At 42.1% G+C, this 20,354-nt stretch overlaps 1 protein-coding gene across 1 annotated transcript in view; it reads right to left on the reverse strand.

The window, feature by feature from the left end:
- Positions 1-20,354, reverse strand: part of suclg2 (succinate-CoA ligase GDP-forming subunit beta) — a 184,869-nt gene that overhangs the window by 134,090 nt on the left and 30,425 nt on the right. Inside the window, exon 2 of the mRNA XM_036559221.1 lies at positions 5,967-6,108. Within this exon, the coding sequence (XP_036415114.1) occupies positions 5,967-6,108 (142 nt within the window). The remainder of the gene's footprint in view (positions 1-5,966; positions 6,109-20,354) is intronic.

The following is a 20,354-nucleotide window of genomic DNA, read 5'->3' on the forward strand; positions in this document are numbered from 1 at the left end:
AAAAGCATTTGGATGAAACACTGTCGTACAGCCTCATGCTGCACTGTAGTAGCTCGGCGAGCGTGCGGGAGCGCGGCAGGCTGCGCTAAAGCCCATTGTGAGCAGCAAGATAAAGAGCAGATTACAGGCGCGAGAGCGGGCAGCTGAGGGATCAGCCTCTGGAAAGAGGCCCGGGCTCCTTCACACTCACCCGGCACGCGTGGCTTAGCGAGAGTAGCCGAGGCGCTTGCACGTTAGCCCACCTCCGCTTATCTCCTGCTCTTGTCCCTCGGCCACTTGCGCTGCCCTCATGTTAGGGCTGCATGATCTGTGATATGGACAAAACACCATATTGCAATTGCAGCGTATTGTGATATATTACAGTCAATCTGGTACTTTATTAAAAGGCTCATATCTTACATTTTCTCATATTTGAGGTCCTCTTGTGGTTCTATGCACCAAAAGCAGTCAGAATTCATTTTCAGCATTTTCCAGCCTCTCTTAAAGCCTTAGATTTAAACAGGCTGTTTTTGTTACTGTATCTTTAGGACTGATGTATGTAAATGAGCTCTGTTCTGATTGGCTGCCCTGTGTTGTGCCTCATTCAAAAATCACTCAGAAAAAAAAACACTCCATAGAACTTAAACATGAATGTATGGGTCTAAACTACAGTAAGCTGAATAGGTGATTACATGTCACTGGTTTGTGTGACATCACAGAAATTCAAATTGAGCTGTTTTTGCAGCTTAGTGTCCATATATGGACCAGTACAGACTGGCATGGGCTCTTTAATATGTTTTTGGTTGTTGTTCTAATGTGCAGCAAGCCGCATCATTATTGCAAAGACCAATGATAACAAATAATAAACAATATTATAACAAAACCTACTTTGCATGTTATCTGAATGATCATTAATACGAGTTCCTGATCTAAAAGTTGCACATGAATCCAGTGCAAGATGGACTGGAAACAAATTTGATCCCCAAGTTTCTGACTTGCTACTGACCCTGACAGGTTATTTTTAGTTTTCTAAAGTCCGAACAAGAGTTTGGGTTTTTGCGACATTGTATGTGTCATGTGGTTTGGTTGGTTTCACACTGCCACAGGTAAGTGGACCAAGTTATATACGTGGGTGTTCGTTGTTTAGTCAGAATGGCTGTGACTTTCATATGAGAGCCAAATTTTTTGAACGGTCACTAGCCCATGGGGTCGGCGACATGCGACTCTTCTGCCATCCTGTTGCGGCTCCACAGCAGAATTAGATTTGTAGGTAAAAATAAAAATAATCCTCTAACACAGTTTTAATACTATATGGTCTGAAACGCTGAAGTTAATGTATAACTGCTAATTCACCCTTCAACCCTGAAGGTTGGCGTGCAGACCGCTGGTCACCATAGCAACACAGACAACAATCTCACCTAGCTAGTAGCTAACAAAAGGCAAAGAGAGAGATTTAAGACGAACCCCTGTTCAACAAAACTGTTCTACTTCTGCAGAAAAGTTTCCTGCTGGAGATGTGAGAAAAGCAGCTTTAGACTTTAGACTTTCGTTTATATTGTATTTTTTATCCTATACTAGTTTATTATACACATATTGAGACATATTCACAGCCAAGATGATAAAATGGACATCAAATGTTGTGGCTCCCAAAGTGGTTTGATTTTTGTTGAAAGGACAAAATGGCTCTTCTTAACATTTGGGCTGCTGACCCCTGCACTAGCCTATAAAATCCAGACCTTTCTCTCACATATGCCTTTGATATGTAAGAGTGTGTATTATTCTACCCTTACTTTGCATTAAAACAGATGCACTTAACATACACAGAGATGCGTAACATACCTTAAAATAAAAGCAATAACAATAAACCTTCCTTGATCTCTGCTTCTTTATGAATGAACGTGTTGTCAGTTTAAATTGACCCCAACAAGTTGCTGATGCCTGGCCAAAAACGCATTCAGTGATCCATGTGCTGAAATCAAATGCACTGCTTTGCTACTATTTAACTGCTCATCTGCCATTATTAGTGTTGCAAGTGTCACAGTGGCTTTACACACCCAATTATATGAAGTGACACAGTTGTCCCACAATGTAGGGCTAACAAACAGATAATGACAGTAAGCAGAAAATGCATTCATTAAAACAGTCCAATAATGAATACAGTAACAGTGGCGAGTGCTGTACACTCGAGCTCAAGCTATGTCTGAAATTCTCATCCTGCAGTACAAGCTGTACACCCTGCCGTTATTTAGCAATTTTTCACTTTTCCAGGTGATGATAAAGTCAGCTAGCACTGGTACATCATCACTAAGTGCATCAGAGTGTAAAATGGAACAGCATTTTGATGCGTCAATCTTTAGATTCATCACTTTGTAAAGACAGATGTAATATTAGCTAACTCAGAAGCTATAATGCTAGTGTTGTTAGCATGTACGTTAGCAGTCAGAGAAGAGGTTTTCAAAGCTGGTAGATGAAATAAATGTCAGTCTGCCACCCCGCACTTAATGCAAGTGGTGCCATGAAGTTGTTGGTGGTCCAGAAAAACAAGGCTTGTTTAGTCTTGATCTAAATGCAACACAGGTTTTCACAGTAATAGACATCAGGTAGACACAAATATTCGCCGATCATATGGACAAAAGTGTTGGGACACTTCACTTAATCATTGAATTCAGGTGTTTCATTCAGTCTCACTGCCACAGGTGTTTAAGTCAAGCACCTAGCCATGCAGTCTGCCCTTTGTGAAAGAATAGGTCATCCTAAAGAGCTCACTGAATTCCAGCACGGTGCTGTAATAGGATGCCACCGTTGAAACAAGTCAGTTTGCGGAATTTCTTCCCTCCTAGATATTCCGCGATCAACTGGGAGTGGTATTATTGCAAAGTGGAAGCATTTAGGAACCACAGCATCTCAGCCACAAAGTGCAGTGCACAAAGCAAGCTCCATAAAGGCATGACTGGGTGAGTCTGGTGTGGAAGAACTTGACTGGCCCTCACAGAGCCCTGACCTCAACCCCATCAAACATCTTTGGGATGAACTAGAACGGAGACTGCGAGCCGGGCCCTCTCATCAGTGTCTGACCTCACAAATGCTCTTCTGGAGGAATGGGCAAACATTCCCACAGACTCTCTCCAAAATCTTGGAGTGGAAGCTGTTATAGCTGCAAAGGGAGACCAACTCCATATTAATGCCTATGGATTTAGAATGGGATGTCATAAAAGCTCCTGTAGGTGTCCCAATACTGTTGTCCATATAGTGTAAATCGTTAGTTGCATTATACACATTACACTTTAAAATGCAAGTAAACGTCTATCTACCTGATCAGGTTGGCTAACTATCAGTAGTGCATTAAATAAGCTCGGCAAACAGACTCCGCTAGACGGAGTTGCGAATTCTGACCATCTACCAAACACGTGAAGGCATCATCTTTCTTTCTCAGGCCGCTGAAATAAATCAAGCACCTTTCAACGTCCAACACCTGCACTGGCCCACAACACAGTGGACGGGCTCATCCAGGGAAAATAAATAAATAAATCAATGAATTACACACTGCATGTGTGGGTGTGCATGTAGATGTGCACACATAAGTGCGCTTGGAACAATACACCAGCAGAGAGAGGGAGCGAGGTATTTTACAAGGAAGAGGGTGAAAAAAGACATCTTAGAAAAAAGGGAAAGGGAAGAGAAACAGCACTTTCGTTTTTCTGCTCACAAAAGAAGAAAATGGCAAAATACAACATACATTTATTTTTGTGACTGCTACAAAATTACAGCCCTACATGTGTTTGTCTTAGTCAAGCAGAACAGCCCAGCACCTCTAGAGCTGGGACACATATACACTGCAGTCTTATAGCCCAGCTCAGGCAGTCCTCTGCCCTGTATGAATAAACTAACTGTAAGAAGCTTTTCAGTATTTAACTATATATCAAGAATGACACTATATGTAGATAAAGGTGACAAATGAACAGAAAATTCAAACATAATGTATTGGTGTGTGTGTATTTACACCGATCAGGCGTAACATTATGACCACCTCCTTGTTTCTACGCTCATTGTCCATTTTATCAGCTCCACTTACTATATAGGAGCACTTTGTAGTTCTACAGTTACAGACTGTAGTCCATCTGTTTCTCTGCGTATTTTGTTAGCCACCTTTCACCCTGTTCTTCAGTGGTCAGGACCCCCATGGACCCTCACAGAGCAGGTACTATTTGGGTGGTGGATCATTCTCAGCACTGCAGTAACACTGATGTGTTAGTGTGTGTTGCGCTGGTACAAGTGGATCAGACACAGCAGTGCTGCTGGAGTTTTGGTCGTCCTCTAGTCCTTCATCAGTGCTCACAGGACGCTGTTGGCTGGATATTTTTGGTTGGTGGACTATTCTCAGTCCAGCAGTGACACTGAGGTGTTTAAAAACTCCAGCAGCACTGCTGTGCCTGATCCACTCAGACCAGCGCAACACACACTAACACACCACCACCACGTCAGTGTTACTGCAGTGCTGAGAATGATCCACCACCCAAATAGTACCTGCTCTGTGAGGGTCCATGGGGGTCCTGACCACTGAAGAACAGGGCAAAAGGGGGCTAACAAAGTATGCAGAGAAACAGATGGACTACAGTCTGTAACTGTAGAACTACAAAGTGCTCCTATATAGTAAGTGGAGCTGATAAAATGGACAATGAGCGTAGAAACAAGGAGGTGCTCATAATGTTATGCCTGATCGGTGCATGTATCTAATATAGCCACTGTGTTTAAGTAAACCTTTTTTTTGTAGTGGAACAGTGGCATATTATTCTGGTGGCCTCGTCATTTTAATAAGAGCCATATTTAACTAAAGTAAATCTAAAATGTTTGTATTAGGCAAAATAGTAAAAATAGAAACTGATATATAGGCAATGTATGTCACTTTTGCTTTCCAGCTCTACTAAGATAAAGGTGAGATTATGTAAAGCCCACAGCAGCTACTCTGAGCTCTATGTTGTTTAGTGTCAAAAAGATATCTGTCTCATACGTGCGGGAAGCTGGCTGGTCTCCATGCAAGGCTAATTTGCAGGAGACCGGTTTCCTTTTCACTCCACTCTCTTTTTCCCTGTTAACTCATCACAATCTGATGTTGCTCCTTTAACAATAAACTGGACCAACTCACCCCAGGCTGCAACTCACTGCACAAGAGGTGAGGAAATCAGTCTGTTTGTACGTCGCATTATCTGCATTTATCTGCGTACCAGTATAACAGTAATGACAAAGCTAATACATACATACATACATACATACATACATACATCATCTAAACCGCTTATCCTTCTGGGTCGCGGTGGGGTGCTGGAGCCTTTCCCAGCTGTCATTGGGCGGAAGGCAGGATACACCCTGGACAGGTCGCCAGTCCATCGCAGGGCAGACAGACAGACAAACACATTCACACCTAGGGGCAATTTAGCATGTCCAATTGGCCTGACTGCATGTCTTTGGACTGTGGGAGGAACCCGGAGTACCCGGAGGAAACCCACGCAGACACGGGGAGAACAGGCAAACTCCACCCAGAAATGACCTGGTCACCCAGCCGGGAATCGAACCCAGGCCATTCTTGCTGTGAGGCGACAGCGCTACCCACTGCGCCACCGTGCCGCCCCTATAGACCACCCAATATCCATAATTTAAAGGCATGAAATGGTTCTATATAGAATCATTCCCTTTACTAAAGAGCCATCTTTTTTTTAAGAGTGTAGCATGTCACTGTGCTAGCATAGAGGTGCTAGCTCCTCACACTCTTAATGCCCAGTTAGGTGCCTCTAACTCAGTCTCTGGCCCTGACTGCGGTGCTATTTCATATTTCTTTAAGCTCATCATGTTTCTATTTCAGCATGCTGCTGTGTCAGCAGAAATTTGCCTCACAAATTTCCCTCAGTTACTATTTTTGTGTTAGCATGTATGTGAGCCACTCTCTGTTCCATATAAGCTTGTACCCATGTTAGCACGTAGGTGCTACTTACTGAGCCTCTTGGCAGCCTCCAGGGCTTCGGCAGCGGTGTCCGCCACGAAGAAGCGCTGGACGGTCACGCCGCTGTCCTGCATCAGCTTCTTGCTCTGGTACTCCTGCAGGTTCAGCCATCTTCTGGGGCTCTCCCTCACCACCTGCACATGCACACAACTCCATTACTACAGTATACAGTAAGGATGTAAACCTTTATGATTTCTGTTGTTCGGCTGTCTGTATTACTTTTCAAATACCCTAGAAATAATGTATACTGTTACGAATGAAAAAGGCAATCTGGGAGAATTTATGTTTATTTATTACTTTTAGTTAGCATAAAGATGTGTGTCCATTACACGCTAACCTGTTATCATGAGAAAACTATATACTAAACCTTGGCACTAAATCTCAGAGAAAAACGCTTTATGAAAGCTTGGTTCTTTTCTTTCGCTACGTATATCAAACCTATATGAAACCTGGGTGTCATTTTAGACTTACTACCAATACTACTACCACCACTACCACTACCAATACTACTATTACTACTAGTACCACTACTACTATTACTACTACTCCTACCAATACTACCACCACCACCAATACTACTACTACTAACACCACCACCACCAATACTACTATTACTACTACTACCAATACTGCCACCACTACCAACACTACCACTATTACTACCACCACTACTAATACTAATATTACCACCAATACTACCTTCACTACTAATACTACCAATACTACCACCACCAATAATACTACTGCTACTCCTACCACCAATACTACTACTACTACCACCACCACCAATACTACTATTACTACTACTATCAATACTACTACCACCGCTACTATTCCTACTACTACCACCACTACCAATACTACTACTATTACTACCACCACTACTAATACTAATATTACCACCAATACTACCTTTACTACTAATAATAATACCAATGCTACCACCACCAATACAGCTACTACTACCACCACCACCAATACTACTACTACCAATATTAATACCACTACTACTCCCACCAATACCACTACTAATAATAAGAATAATATTAATAATAACAATAACAACAATAAAAAAAACAAAGATTTTAGCCATAGATATTTGCAAGGATTATGTTGTGATCTATTTAAACACAAGGCATTAATTCAGATTGTAATAGGCCAAATACATACAAAATCATTATTTATTTAATTTAAATTTAATTATTTATTTAAATTTGAGCATAACAGCTTAACAAATGAAATAAAATGCTCGATTTGCAGTTAACTAACTAAAACTATTATCAATACAATCTATAACACCAGTATTAAGAATAATAATTGAAAATCACAATCATACTAATAAGTTACGCACATCGCAATCCAGTATAAGCGTGGACGTATTAACTGTACATGCAGACTGGTGTAAACAAATGTTGCAACTATTCCAAGTTCCAATTAAAGATACATTACACTGTGCCTTTGTTTTATACGACTGACTCCGCCCACAAAATAACAAAGCCGGTAAATGCTACTTTATTCTTACTACTCATCGGAATTTTAAGACAATGAAATTTTGTCAGTAGGGGGCACAGTGCACTCTCTGCTCGACCTCAAGCTTTGCCTACAAGCACAGCCATTGGCTAATACGTACTGTTGTTTTATTGGCCCTACGTAAACATCTGCATGAATAAGGGCGTAGTTTATGGAAATGAAATGTAAATGAGGTAATGGTGGGGTGGTGCTTGATTTCATGCACTGATCAGATGCGGAGTGGTCCGTACGTCATTTAAAGCGGTCAAATCTATGCTTGTTTTTATGCAATTTTCATGAACAAGGACCAATAAATTTTATTCGTTTCACAAACTGCAGTGCACCAAATCTAATTATGCTCCCTTTGTAAAGAAACCTGCAGGTCTTTATGCTTTTATGTACAGACAATATGCTCAGAAAATCATATTGTGAATTTGTCAGTAAAATTTCACAGAAAATTGCATTATTTTTGCACATAAGCGTGTACAGATAAACAAATCACAGTAAATAAAGGTTAGGCTCACAGTCTTTAACTGCAGCAGTGCAGTGGATGCAGCACTTTAGCATTTTGCCAACAACAAAACGCCACCGCTAACTATTTATCACCCCTCCTTACGACCCGCAATTAAACGAGACATTGAGCACTCTTATACGGCTCCATCCTGAGCAATTAAACGGACGAGCCCCCATTATCCTTCAACGAACGGCGAGCCAAAAAGAGCCTTCTGGAATGGGACAGGAGGACGAGGAGCCAGCGGAGAGCCCGGGGCAGTGCGTGCCCTGATGAAGCCACGCTTTAGAACGGCTCTCCGGAGCTGACGCTGTCCGCGCTCCGTGGCCTCCTCGGGGAATAATGAGGCAGCCAGATGGAGTGGAGGGGTAGTAGTGCGCACTCTGAAGTGTGCACTCAGAAGTGTGTGCTCAGCAGCCGAGATGGCCGTTGTCTCCAGCTGTTGCTGCTATTAAAAAGACATTGGAGGGACTGTAGAGAGGAAGAGGGACGCGTCGAGGTGAATTCTCCTCCGGTGTTTTCAGCTCATTATACTGGGAGTGTGAGTTAGTACAAGAGCCAGCAGCAAAACTGAGAACAAAGCTATTATACTGGGGAGAGAGAGAGAGAGAGAGAGAGAGAGAGAGAGAGAGAGAGATAAAGTGTGAAGAAACAGAGAAGAAAGAAGAAAGAAAATAGAGAGACAAATAGAGAAAGAAATAGAGATGGTTGACATTGGGGAAAATTTATGAGGGTTAGAAAGAGTAAAAGTGGACAAGAGAGAGACAGACAGAGGGATATAGAAAAAAGAGAGAGAGAGAGAGAGAGAGAGAGAGAGAGAGAGAGAGAGAGAGAGAGAGAGAAATAAAGACAGAGAGAGAAGATATAAGAAAGAGAGAAAACAGAGAGAGAGACATGACAAAAAAAGGAAGTAGACAAAGAGAAAGAGAGAAAGGTGTTGAGAGGGAAAGAGAGAGAAACAGATGGAGAAAGACAGAGGGGAGAGAGAAGAGAGCATGAGAAAATAGAGAAACAGGAAGAGTGAGAAAGATAGAGAAGAGAGAGAAAAAAGACAAAGAGAGATGAAATGGGGAGGGAGAGAGAGAGAGAGAGAGAGAGAGAGAGAGAGAAGACAGAGAACTGAACAGAGAGAGAAAATAGAGAAACAGAAAGAGAGAAAGAGAGGAGAAAGAAAGAAAACTAAAGTGATACAGAGAGAAGAAACAAAGAGACAGAGAGAATAAAGGGACAAATAAAGAGAGCAGAGACAGAGCAAGGGAGAAAAGAATAAAGAGAGAACAGAGAAAGAAAGAATAGAGACTAATAAGACAGAAGAAAGAACAGACAGAGAGAAGATAGAAGAGAGAGAAAGAGAGAGAAAATAGAGAGACAGAGAGAAGATAGAGAAGAAAGAAGAGAGAAAACAGACGAATACAGAAAGAAAGAGAGAGAGATTGAAAGAAAAAAGTAAAAGAAACTGAAACAGAATGAGAGGGAGTGGGTGGGGGAGAGAGACAAAGAAGGAGAAAAGAGAGCGAGATAAGCAGACGACAGAGAAGAGAAAAGAGAGAAGAGGAAGAAGGCAAAGATAATGACAGAGAGACAGAAATATGTTGGTAGAGATTAATGAGAGTGAGAGAGAGAGAAAGAGAGAGAGAGAGAGAGAGAGAGAGAGAGAGAGATGGGATTTTAAAGTCTCCTCCTGCTTTAATCTATCCTGTCCTGATAAGGCTGCTCTTCTCTCTCTGTTCATCCAGTTATTCCGCACTGTGGCTCGCGATTGTGTTTTAGCCGTGTTGGGCTTCATTCACCCAAACACAAAGCGCAAAAACCCGTCTGACGCTCTTATCGCTCTCCTGACCGTACACACATTCCGCTGGTGCTGCAGCGTCAGGATCTACTTTTGCGGAGATCTCAGGTCGTATCACTGCACTGCAGTGATAATAGACTCTTCCACTCCATCATGTAAGAGCACACAGTACAGACCATCACAGGACGTGGAGACATTTACATAGCTGGCAATAATCTCCTCATCACAGTGGAGTGCTGCGTCTGTACTGTGACCGGGACGGACATTTTTGCTATTTGCTAAGGACTGAAAAGCGCTGCGCTCAACTCAATCTGTCTTCATGCCAAAAATTATATCTTAAATCATTTTTCCCAAGAACATCATTCAATTATTGACTTATTTGACATGTAAATTTGTCTCTTTGGCCACTGCTTTGGCTGCGCTGACCTCTGAAGGGGCCATCCAACACATAGCAGCACTGAACCTCCAAAATGAAGGAAACAAAATAAAAAAATTCCCCCAATGGCTGTAAATAAACACCTGATAGGGAGACTGTATTATTATCTTTACTTTTCTGCTTTTACCGTTTGGGCTAGACTAGCTAGCCAGCTTGCTAACTGTGAGGTTAGCTCCATGGCTAACTGCAGCTGCGCAGTTATTGGCATTTTTGTTGCAGATCAGTGTGAAGCACTACACTGTGATATGTATAATTATCTAGTATATAATTAATACTGTGTTTTACTATGCATGTTAGGCTAGTTAGCCAGCTAACTGTGAGGTTAGCTCCATGGCTAACTGCAGCTGCACACAAGTCACCCCCTCCATGCCAACCATGCCAGTTACTGGCATGTTTTGCTACAGATCAGTGTGTAATCTGATATATAATTCACTGTGTTTTACTGTTCATGGTAGGCAAGTTAGCCAGCTTGCTAAATGCTATGGTAGTAGCTTCCTGGCTAACCACCGCTGTACATGTCATCCCACCGTCACCAACACACACACACACACACACACACTATATCATATACCATGAACACTCAAAGAACCCTTTGCATTATTAAAGCGTTCTTCAGAATGTGCTGTAGATGGTTTGGAAAGGGTTCTATATAGCACCCAAAAGGGTTCTTCTATTGTTACGATGTCAAGCTTGTAATATTAGAAGAACCCTTTTTGGTGCTATATAGAACCCTTTTCAAAAAGGTTCTATAGAGAACTGTCTACAGCACATTCTCCATCAATCTGAAGAACGCTTTCATGATGCAAAGAACCCTTTAATCATGCAAAGGGTTTTTTGAGTGTTCATGGCTCTTTATAGGACCACTTTACTAAAGAACCATCTTTTTAAAGAGTGTATATCGTATGACTGCCACTTTAAGATTATAACTAATGAAATTCCCTTAGTAATAAAAAATTAATGTACAATCTACAATAAAACTAATATTCTTACAGCAATCTCATAAGAAATATTAGCTATACTGGTTAGATTTAAGACATTTTCACTCACTAGGATATCTTTTTTTTTTTTTTGCAGTGTTCATATATGATTCTGTGTTTTCCTACACATGCTCAGTTGCTCCTCCAACAGGAGAAACTTCTGGAACCCACTTTAAAAAGAATGAGGTTTGACAGTAAGGCTCAGTGGAGGACGGTGGGGAACGGCTGCTTCTCTCAGACTCAGTGGTTTGGTCAGAAGTGCCTAGGCCGCAGCGTGTGTGTGGGATAAAGATGGGAATCACTCCATCATTTATGAGCGAGAGAGTGTTGAGTCGGCTCTAACACGCCACTCCCTCAACGCCTCAGTGACCGACCACAGGGACGGCCTTCAACCCCACTTAGCCTCTGAGAGAGCTGTTAGACAAACACGGCCTTGGGCTATCATTACACCTCCAAACACTGCGGAGTTATCTACACCAGACTAGACTAAACTGGACTAGATGAGACCGGACCAAAATAGCAGACAAATCTTATGTTCTATATAGCGATACAACGGTTTCTTTTCATTATACCAATACTGGAATTGAAACTTTGAGTATTGGTCAATATTTACAATGATTGCAAACTTGTTCAAAAACTACTACAATTCAAAATAAGCTATTTTTATTTGAAGCAGTTCATCTGAAAGTAGACTATCATGCTGAAACTACTCAAACGTTCTACTTCCCACTGCTAACATCAAATCACACAGTGAGTGAGGACTATTTCAGAGCAGATTTGTTACAAGATTAGTTCAGATTCATTGATTCTTCTCTCCAATATCAGATCCAGCATCTTCTTATATCAGCCTTGGCTGTATAATATTGATGTCATCTGCAGTTAGAACGCGACTTTAAACTAGAGGCACGCAACATATCAGCTGCTATTATGTTATTAACTGATAAATGGGACAATTTAATTAATGGTATTGGTCCAATTTTGGGCTTACAGACCATAATTACAACAGAACAACTTGATTCCTCTGCTTTGCGAGGCTTTTGCGCTGCTGCCAAACTTCCTCACTGAAAGACTGGAAGTTTGACTCCTTGTTCAGGCAGGAATGGCAGTGCTTCCATCACAGCGCATGAATCATTTTTGTCTCATATTCTGCATTTTCGTGTATTTTGTAGTTCACGTTATTTCAGCCCATATAAGACTGGCTTCAAAACACAGGGCAGTACAAAGCACAAAGCAATTAATGTAGCCCAGCCTTAGAGCCCCAGCCTTAGAGCCCCAGCCTTAGAGCCCCAGCCTTACAGCCCAGTAACATAACAGCCCTCAAGGTTCTTACATTGGTAAGATTTAAGATTGTTTTTTTTTAAATTCTCCTCAATTTTGTCATGAATGATTCTCACCCACCCATCCTCCTATCACACAATGCTACCAAGCTGCATGGATGAAGCCTAGCCTGTTAAACATCACTGGACAGCTCAACACGCTTGGAGGAGAACACTAACTGCTGATTCTTTTATGTCAGCTAGCATCATGCCGAGTAATGGGGAACAGAGAGGACCATCCTACCCACCTGAGATTGAACTTGCGATCTCCCAACAACACAACCAACATTTGAACAGTTATGCATAAAACAAGAACTATCAAAGCAACCAGAAGCACAGTTAGTTTACAAGTTTAAATAACTCAGCAGGGACTCGAGAAGTGGGTGCACTGAGGGGGCTGCGGCACCCCCTGCAACCAAAAAATAACAACAGTAGAGGCACTGTTTAAGTGAACGCTGTATTTTCATTACAGTGACCTGAAAACTGTTGGCCACTTTGCGGTCACGTGGCTCCAAGACACGGCAGGCGTTCAATGCAGAATTATAGGCTAGTTGTAAATCCCAAAATAACCTCATTTCGATTTCTTAAACTTTAAAAAAATCTAACATAACATAATCTATCAACCGCTCAGCATGCATTCCAACGTTAAATCTCAACCGATCATAACTGAACAATCTGATTGGACGCCGCTTAGCTTATTTGCATCAAGTTCGTCCAGAACAAACAGCAGTGGTTTGATGTACATATTGTCGGCCCTCACCTCATTATAGCACTGCATGACACATTCTGTTTGATGTAAACTATCAAAAATGACATCATCAGTCACATTACATATACAAAACGTAAAATTTTAGCACCCGCAACTTGAAATATCTTCCCACATTCATGTAGTTCAGTCATTATGATGTAGGTAAAGTCATTCAGAGTGGTTTGACGTGAAATGTTCTATTCTAGACAAACTTTGATTTGATAAACTTTCTTTACCGTATTGATGACAGGAACCAGGCACTGTGATGTCTAACACCAACATATCCTATTTATTAACTATTTAAAATGCCTGGTTTCTTGCCTGATTCTCTTTTGCTTTACAACATCCTGCATGGACCTCTCTGGACCTTTATGGGCAAAAACTTTCTCTAAATCTATCGACATCAAACAAGGCATCAAGTATCAGGAAACACATTCCTAACCATTTCATTGCAACAGTTTTCTGTGAGGGAGATTTTAGAATCATTAAACTTGTTTGGTTCGTCTATCGTCTGGTTCCCATCAGCCCCACTGTGAGTCAGTACGTTTCTCTGTGAATGGAGCATTTCACATCAAAGCACTCTGACTTTATTAAATCCTGACAACTTAATTATGCAGAAATTGGTGGAATAATTGGTGGAAATCCCCTTTAAGCATGAGCGTGTTTATTTCCTCTGGTTTAAGCAGGCTCACGTTACTTGTCGTGCTGAAAAGTTTATTGGAGAAAGGTGCCACGAATATTGATTGAGAGGCTACTCGACCTTCCTTATCAATACAACCCTATTTAAAATGTACTGAAAGACCTTTCTGTTCCACTCTGACATTTCTAGAAATTTCACACAACTGGGAGAGACAGATAAAGCCTTCTCGCGAATACAACTGATGTGCCACACCAGCTCAGTGACTGTGAATGGTGCATCACTGTGAGACTCAAGCGTCCAGCCTGGGCTTTGAGCCAGGGGTCAGTCACTTTGAAAGAGGGTCAAGGCTCTTGTCTGAGGGCACAGTGATGGTAAGCAGCGAGGCAAAAATAAGTAGGTGCACACACCTGAGCAAACCTCAGTTTGCAAAGCTCAGTAGTGGGTAGTATGGATTAAATTAATATCACAGTACATTAACATTTCTAATGGTTTCAATATACATCACAATACATGATTGTTTTTAATGAAATCATTACAGATGTTTAGGTAAATCTACTTGTGTAGGTTAACAGTGGCTTATTACAGCAATAAGTCATGCGTTACTGCAATTTTATCACAGGGAAGGGTGTTCTTAGGCACGACGCGAAGCAAAACTCCCTTCCATGTGATAAAACCACAGTAACGCATGGCCTCAAGCGGCTTATTGCTTTTATAACATGGCAGCCCACACAAAAGATGATAGAACACAATATAAAATAATTAAAGTTATTATTCATTAATCAACATAAGTATTCCGCCAAGAAATATACCTCCTTCAGAGTGCGGTATCGTAACCAAGCAACCATGGACCACTGAATGAGGAGAACGTTCAGTCACCTATCGCTGCATATTGCAGTCATTTCATGAATTTTTTAACCTTTTCTGTATAATATCGAACATATGATGACACAGCACTGTTTAATGCAAACTTTTGCTTTATAAGTACTTTTTGGTCACCAAATTACCACCGCAAGTCTTATTTAGCACCAATCTAGCAGCGCCCCTCTTCTCACGCTGGGGCTGAATCTCAAAAGGCTCCCTGCTCCCTACATAGTGCACGACGTAGGACTTTAAATACTGGATTCTGCAGCCCAACGGTGCAAAATACAGCTAAGAAACAGTCATTTGGGACTCAGACACATCCACACTCCACAAATGATGCACTATTATTATTATTATTATTATTATCATTATTATTATTATCATTATTATTATTATTAATATCATTATTATTATTCGCTGCTTCACATCTTTATTTCCACAAGGCTGATTTGGCTTCTTATTTCGCCAGTTTTTTGTTCAAATTTCCCGTTCCACCTTAAATGGTGCAGCATACACTGCGGCAACTATACAGGCGTCTGAATGTATTTGCTGCACCAAGGTTATTTAAGGTGGAACAGAAAAATCAAATTAGAAGATATTCAGCTTTGTCGAATTTCTCAAGCCATTTGTCTCATATGTGCGTCCCACACCCTCAGCCCTTGCAATCAGTACCAGCTGGCCTGTTGCAGCCGGCTCCTTTAAGGCGGTGCGAAAGTAAAGAGAAGTGCTCTGGTGGCCATTTTATGCTAAGGCTGACCTTAGTTCGGCCATTCATTCCTTTACCTTGGACTACTGCAGATGCGACAGACTAGACAGTGGGAGGTGACTGAGGGTCTGCTGCCTTTTCAGTTTCATTTGAAAGGTGACAGAAACATCCCAGGCTCAGCTGTTCAGCCAAATTGGCTAACGTTAGCAGGCCTTGCACTGTTTGTATGTCAGGTTAGCTGCACTTGTTTGCACCACACTGGCATGTAAAACTCAGAATTTCAACTTCTTCTTTGTTTCGAAACAGCCCGGTTTCAATAAAACAGGATGACTCACCTGTTTGGCCTTTATCTCCCATTAAAGCCAAGGACAGAAGGCATTATGTGGTCACTGTGAAAGCTGGCGTGTCACTGTAAAAGCTGTGTTTCCTGCGTGAGAACAGTTAGCCAGCGGCCCTAACAGCTCCCTCCTAAGTTGTTCGTGTGCCAGCTGGGCTGTTAAGAGTTCACAGGCAGGACAGTGGGTACTAAAAGCCTCCTCACCCACACATATCTAAATCCAACCCTGGGCCCTCGCCCCTCGCCCTACACAAAAGTTTCTGATGCCCTACTTAACGCCTCCTGCCACCTCTCAGGCTGCGCTACTTACCATATAAACGGCAGAAATGCAACAATATTTACCCTCTTAAGCTCAGCTAAAGCCTTTTATATATGGTTTTGAAGACTCCCAGCATCTGCGTAATCGGTATGACTGCGTGGAACAGTCTGGAATTACTGTTCTTTACCGTTCCCCACCTTTTTTTTTTCATTCAATAATTCAATAAAAGTGCTGGCTGAAAGCGTGCCATTCGCCCGCACTTTCATATCAAAGGAGCCAGTGAGAAAAACGGCAGAAAATGCCATGTTACACGGAGCTGGAGAAAAGAGGGCAGTTTTAGAACGGCTCAGTCCTCTCTGCATGACGGAATTAGTAGCAACGTTTTTCACGCAAAGAGACTGGCAATTAGAGTCTACAGCAGACAGGCCTCGCTTAAATCACGCTGGATTTGAGGAGGAAATGCATGTGAAACATGCAGAAGAGATGAAGCGACAGAGGGAGAGGGCAGACTTAAAAGAAAAAGGAGAGGGAGAGAGAAAGCAAGACAGAGAGCGTATACAGACAGAACAGGGCGGCGCAAAATACTTTATATTAGTCATAACCGCAATACTGGTCTTCGTAATACTGACATCAGGAAAGGCTACAGTAACCAATCACAGCGTCTTTACTGTGTGCTGTGAGCACCCTGACCAATCACAGCTCCAGATAACCCTCTATGAGTGATTTGATCAATCTTTGGTCAGGTCGATCTTTAGCCAAGTCCCATTATTATTTTTTGTCTGATTAATATTTAAGATATTGCAAGTCATACAGCATTTGAAATGTATGCACAATGCAGTCGCAATGATAATATTTTGTCTATATCAAACACACCTAAGATAAACACCCCAAAGGAGTGTAGAGGAGCGAACACTCCTACCCAAACATGCTTCTTCTTCTTCTTCTTCTTATTATTATTATTATTATAGATGCACCGATACTACTTTTTCCCTTCCGATACCAATACCGTCACACAATCCTTAAATGTGCGTTGATACCAAGTACTTATACTGATACCACCTCTATCTAACCTAACTAACCTCTAAATCCTCAAATTTATACAATTACATTTTTAAATTATTTTATTTTGGTAAAGTCTATGTTCTGTATTACAAATAAAACATAGTGATAGCATTTACTTCTTGGACTATATATATTAGACACCTAAGAACACCTATTTTTGTTTATTTACTTTATATACTATATACTTAGTCTTTAATATTATATAATCAGTGATGGGAACCATGTTTAACAACTTCAGTACATGTAAAATATCTTTATTATGCAAAACAGTTAGTATACAGATAAACCTGTGGTGTTTACACATCAGCACACAGCAGCTTCTCTGGCTCAAAAACGGAGCTGAATGTTGTTTCACATCCAAATTTCTCAAGTCACGTGTCTCATACGTGTGTCCCGTTCACTCATGCTGCATCTCTGAGCATCAGACTCTGCCAGAGTTCAGTAAATATCATCAACATTCACACTATCGATAGCGGTGACTGTCAGAGTTTTCTCCAGCTCGTCTGAAGCAACAGGCCGTGAGACCCCGCTGCTGAGTGACACAGCTGACCAACAGAGGTGCACCACACTAGCATAGCATAGCATCCTGCTGGTCAGCTAGTGGGCTGCTATGCTGAAGGCTAAATCAAGGCTAAAGGCAACATTACGCCGAGAGCCTGGTGGTTCAGTCTGCTCCTTCAATAACAATCTGCATAAGGGGATAAGGGGCTCCTGTTAGCATGTTTTTTCCCCCATGAAATACTGCCGGTACAGTTTTGCCATGAACATATTTACTGCTGCTTGTCAACCCACACTGCTGATGTGCTGCTAAGTTCTGTCTACTAGTGCGCATGTGGTGTCAGTGTGCCATGCGCCCGCCCGAACACCCAGTGGCGAACCTCGGCGAGGACGGCAGGGAGAGAGCCGCAAGTGGGGAGGGGGCGGAGCGCAAAGCCCGAGCTCAGCCGAGGGACGCCAGTCACGCGAGTGACGGTGGGAGGAGGAGGACGAGGACGATGGTGCCGGCCACGAGAGGCACCAGGGCATGGAGCAAGTCCCGAGCTGCAAGCTGGGGGCGGTGACGGGGAGGCGGAGCAGCGAGCTCTCGTTCCCTCTCAGCTCGGGTGCCTTTTTAAAGAGCTGGGAGGGAACAGAGAGAGAGAGGGACAAGCAGCAGCAAGAAGAGACTGGCAAAGAGCTGAAAAGCTTGAGTAAAAGACTGAAAAGTTTAGTCAGTTAAAAGCCACTGAAAAGTGGCCAGTGTAGCATAGAGTTGGTCTTGGTTCTGTTAGCTTTGTTTAGTTGATGTGTGATTAAAAATATGCCGTGCTACAGTCAGTTATAAGTATCGGAATCCCCATTGCCAACACCGATACTGTGTTTAAGTACCAGTATCGGCGATGATACCGATACTGTATCAGTATCAGTGCCAACACTTGATGAATATTCACCAAGACGGAGCTAATCCTCTGTTGTCAAGGATGCTGGATGTAGTGGAAAATAAATCAGCCCACATACTGTAATAAGTTTAGTTAATTTATTTTATGTAAACTGCATTTACTGTTAACTTGTTTGGGGGTTGTCTGTATCAGTTTTCAGCCTAGTTTGTCTTGAATTTCCGCTTCAGTTTAGGCCAAGAATTTACAAAGCACTGCATCACTACTTCAAACCTTTAGAAGTAACAGCAAGTGGCTGGAGTGCTAACAGGAGGGAGACAAAAAAGCAAGGAAGCAAAACGGAGGAAGAACTGAAGAGCCTTTGAATATACCAGCTGCCACACTAGGAACGGTGGGCATCCCTGCCGGCTGGGACAGTCACCACAATGCCACAGGACAGGAAAAAAAAAAAAGGAGCTGGATGCATCGTGTTTCATGAAAATGCCTTTAATTATTGTGATGTTAGTTGTTTTGCTACTATTTGTGAATGTAGCCTAATAAAAATGACGGATCACAGCTTATATACAGGTATTGTAAAAAACCTCTGATGAATACTCAGCTTTCATCATTTCGCATATAATGTCCAACAGAATATAGAGGTGAGAGAGATCTGCCTGCTGATTTATAGGGTAATCGTTCTGATCAACATCAAGTGGAAGCTTGTTCTGTAGAGGCAAAGAAATGACTGTTTTCACTGCTGTTTATGTTTATCTTCCTCGAAAACCTTTACAGTTTCGCCCGAGCCTCCACTTTTCACTTCCCTTCGTTAATTAAACCTGCACGCAGCTGAAGGAATGCCATGGCAACCTCTTGGCACACATTAGCAGTAAATATCATGTTCCTCTTGTGCTAAATTTAGGCAGTCGCGCAGGCTGATAAAGGCTGAATAAAGGTTGTTAGTTGATGAAAGGACTTGCAGGGCTGGAGCCAGAGCTGCTGGGGGAGCTGAGGGAGGCTCGGCCCCAGGAGAGAGACACGAACCCAGGGAAACACACGGCGTCACCCCATGAGACTCAGCATCAACTGTAATTATCTTCATCAGCACTCTGCACTGAGATACTGTTAAACAGAGAGACAAACAGCAACAAACATCAAACGCTTCCAAACAAACACACCTAAACACAACCACACCCAACAACAAACACCTTAACAAAGCTATAGAATTTTGATTTGGATATTGACGCCAAGTGCAGGATAACAATGATCCAGAAAACTAGACGACTACTCAGAACGCTACTATGTTCAACGATAGCGCACAAATTTACACTCATACAAATAGCCTGACAGACACAGCGAAACACAAGCATAACTAAACACGGATACAAAAAATATACAGAGGTAAGGAAAAGTTTTGGCACCCCTGGCTAAATTACATCTTTTGTTGATTATCCTGATCGAAATAAATTCCCTGACCCTTCAAACCTTGTGCTTTCACTTAGTAACCACGGGCTCCTCTAGACAGCTGGCTGAGGATCTGAAAATGAAGCTAACTGATGCTTACAAACCAAGGGAAGCCTATAAAAAGATATCAAAGTGCTTCCAGCTCGCTGCTAAGAAATAGCAGGACCTGCGGAAGTCAAGGCAAGACCTCAGATCTCAACACTCTCTGATAGAACTGCTAGCATGCTGGCCAGAAAGGTAAAGCAAAACCCCCATATGACAGCAAAGAACCTTCAGGAAGGTTTAGCTGACACAGGGAGTGGTGCAGCAGTCCGCTGTGCAACGCTGCTTGCACAAACATTATCTGCATGGACGAGTCTTCAGAAAAGAACCTTACTTGTGACCTCACCACAAAAGTTGACGTCTAAAGTATG

The sequence above is a fragment of the Colossoma macropomum genome, unplaced genomic scaffold, assembly GCF_904425465.1.
Source record: "Colossoma macropomum unplaced genomic scaffold, Colossoma_macropomum, whole genome shotgun sequence".
Lineage (NCBI taxonomy): Eukaryota > Metazoa > Chordata > Actinopteri > Characiformes > Serrasalmidae > Colossoma > Colossoma macropomum.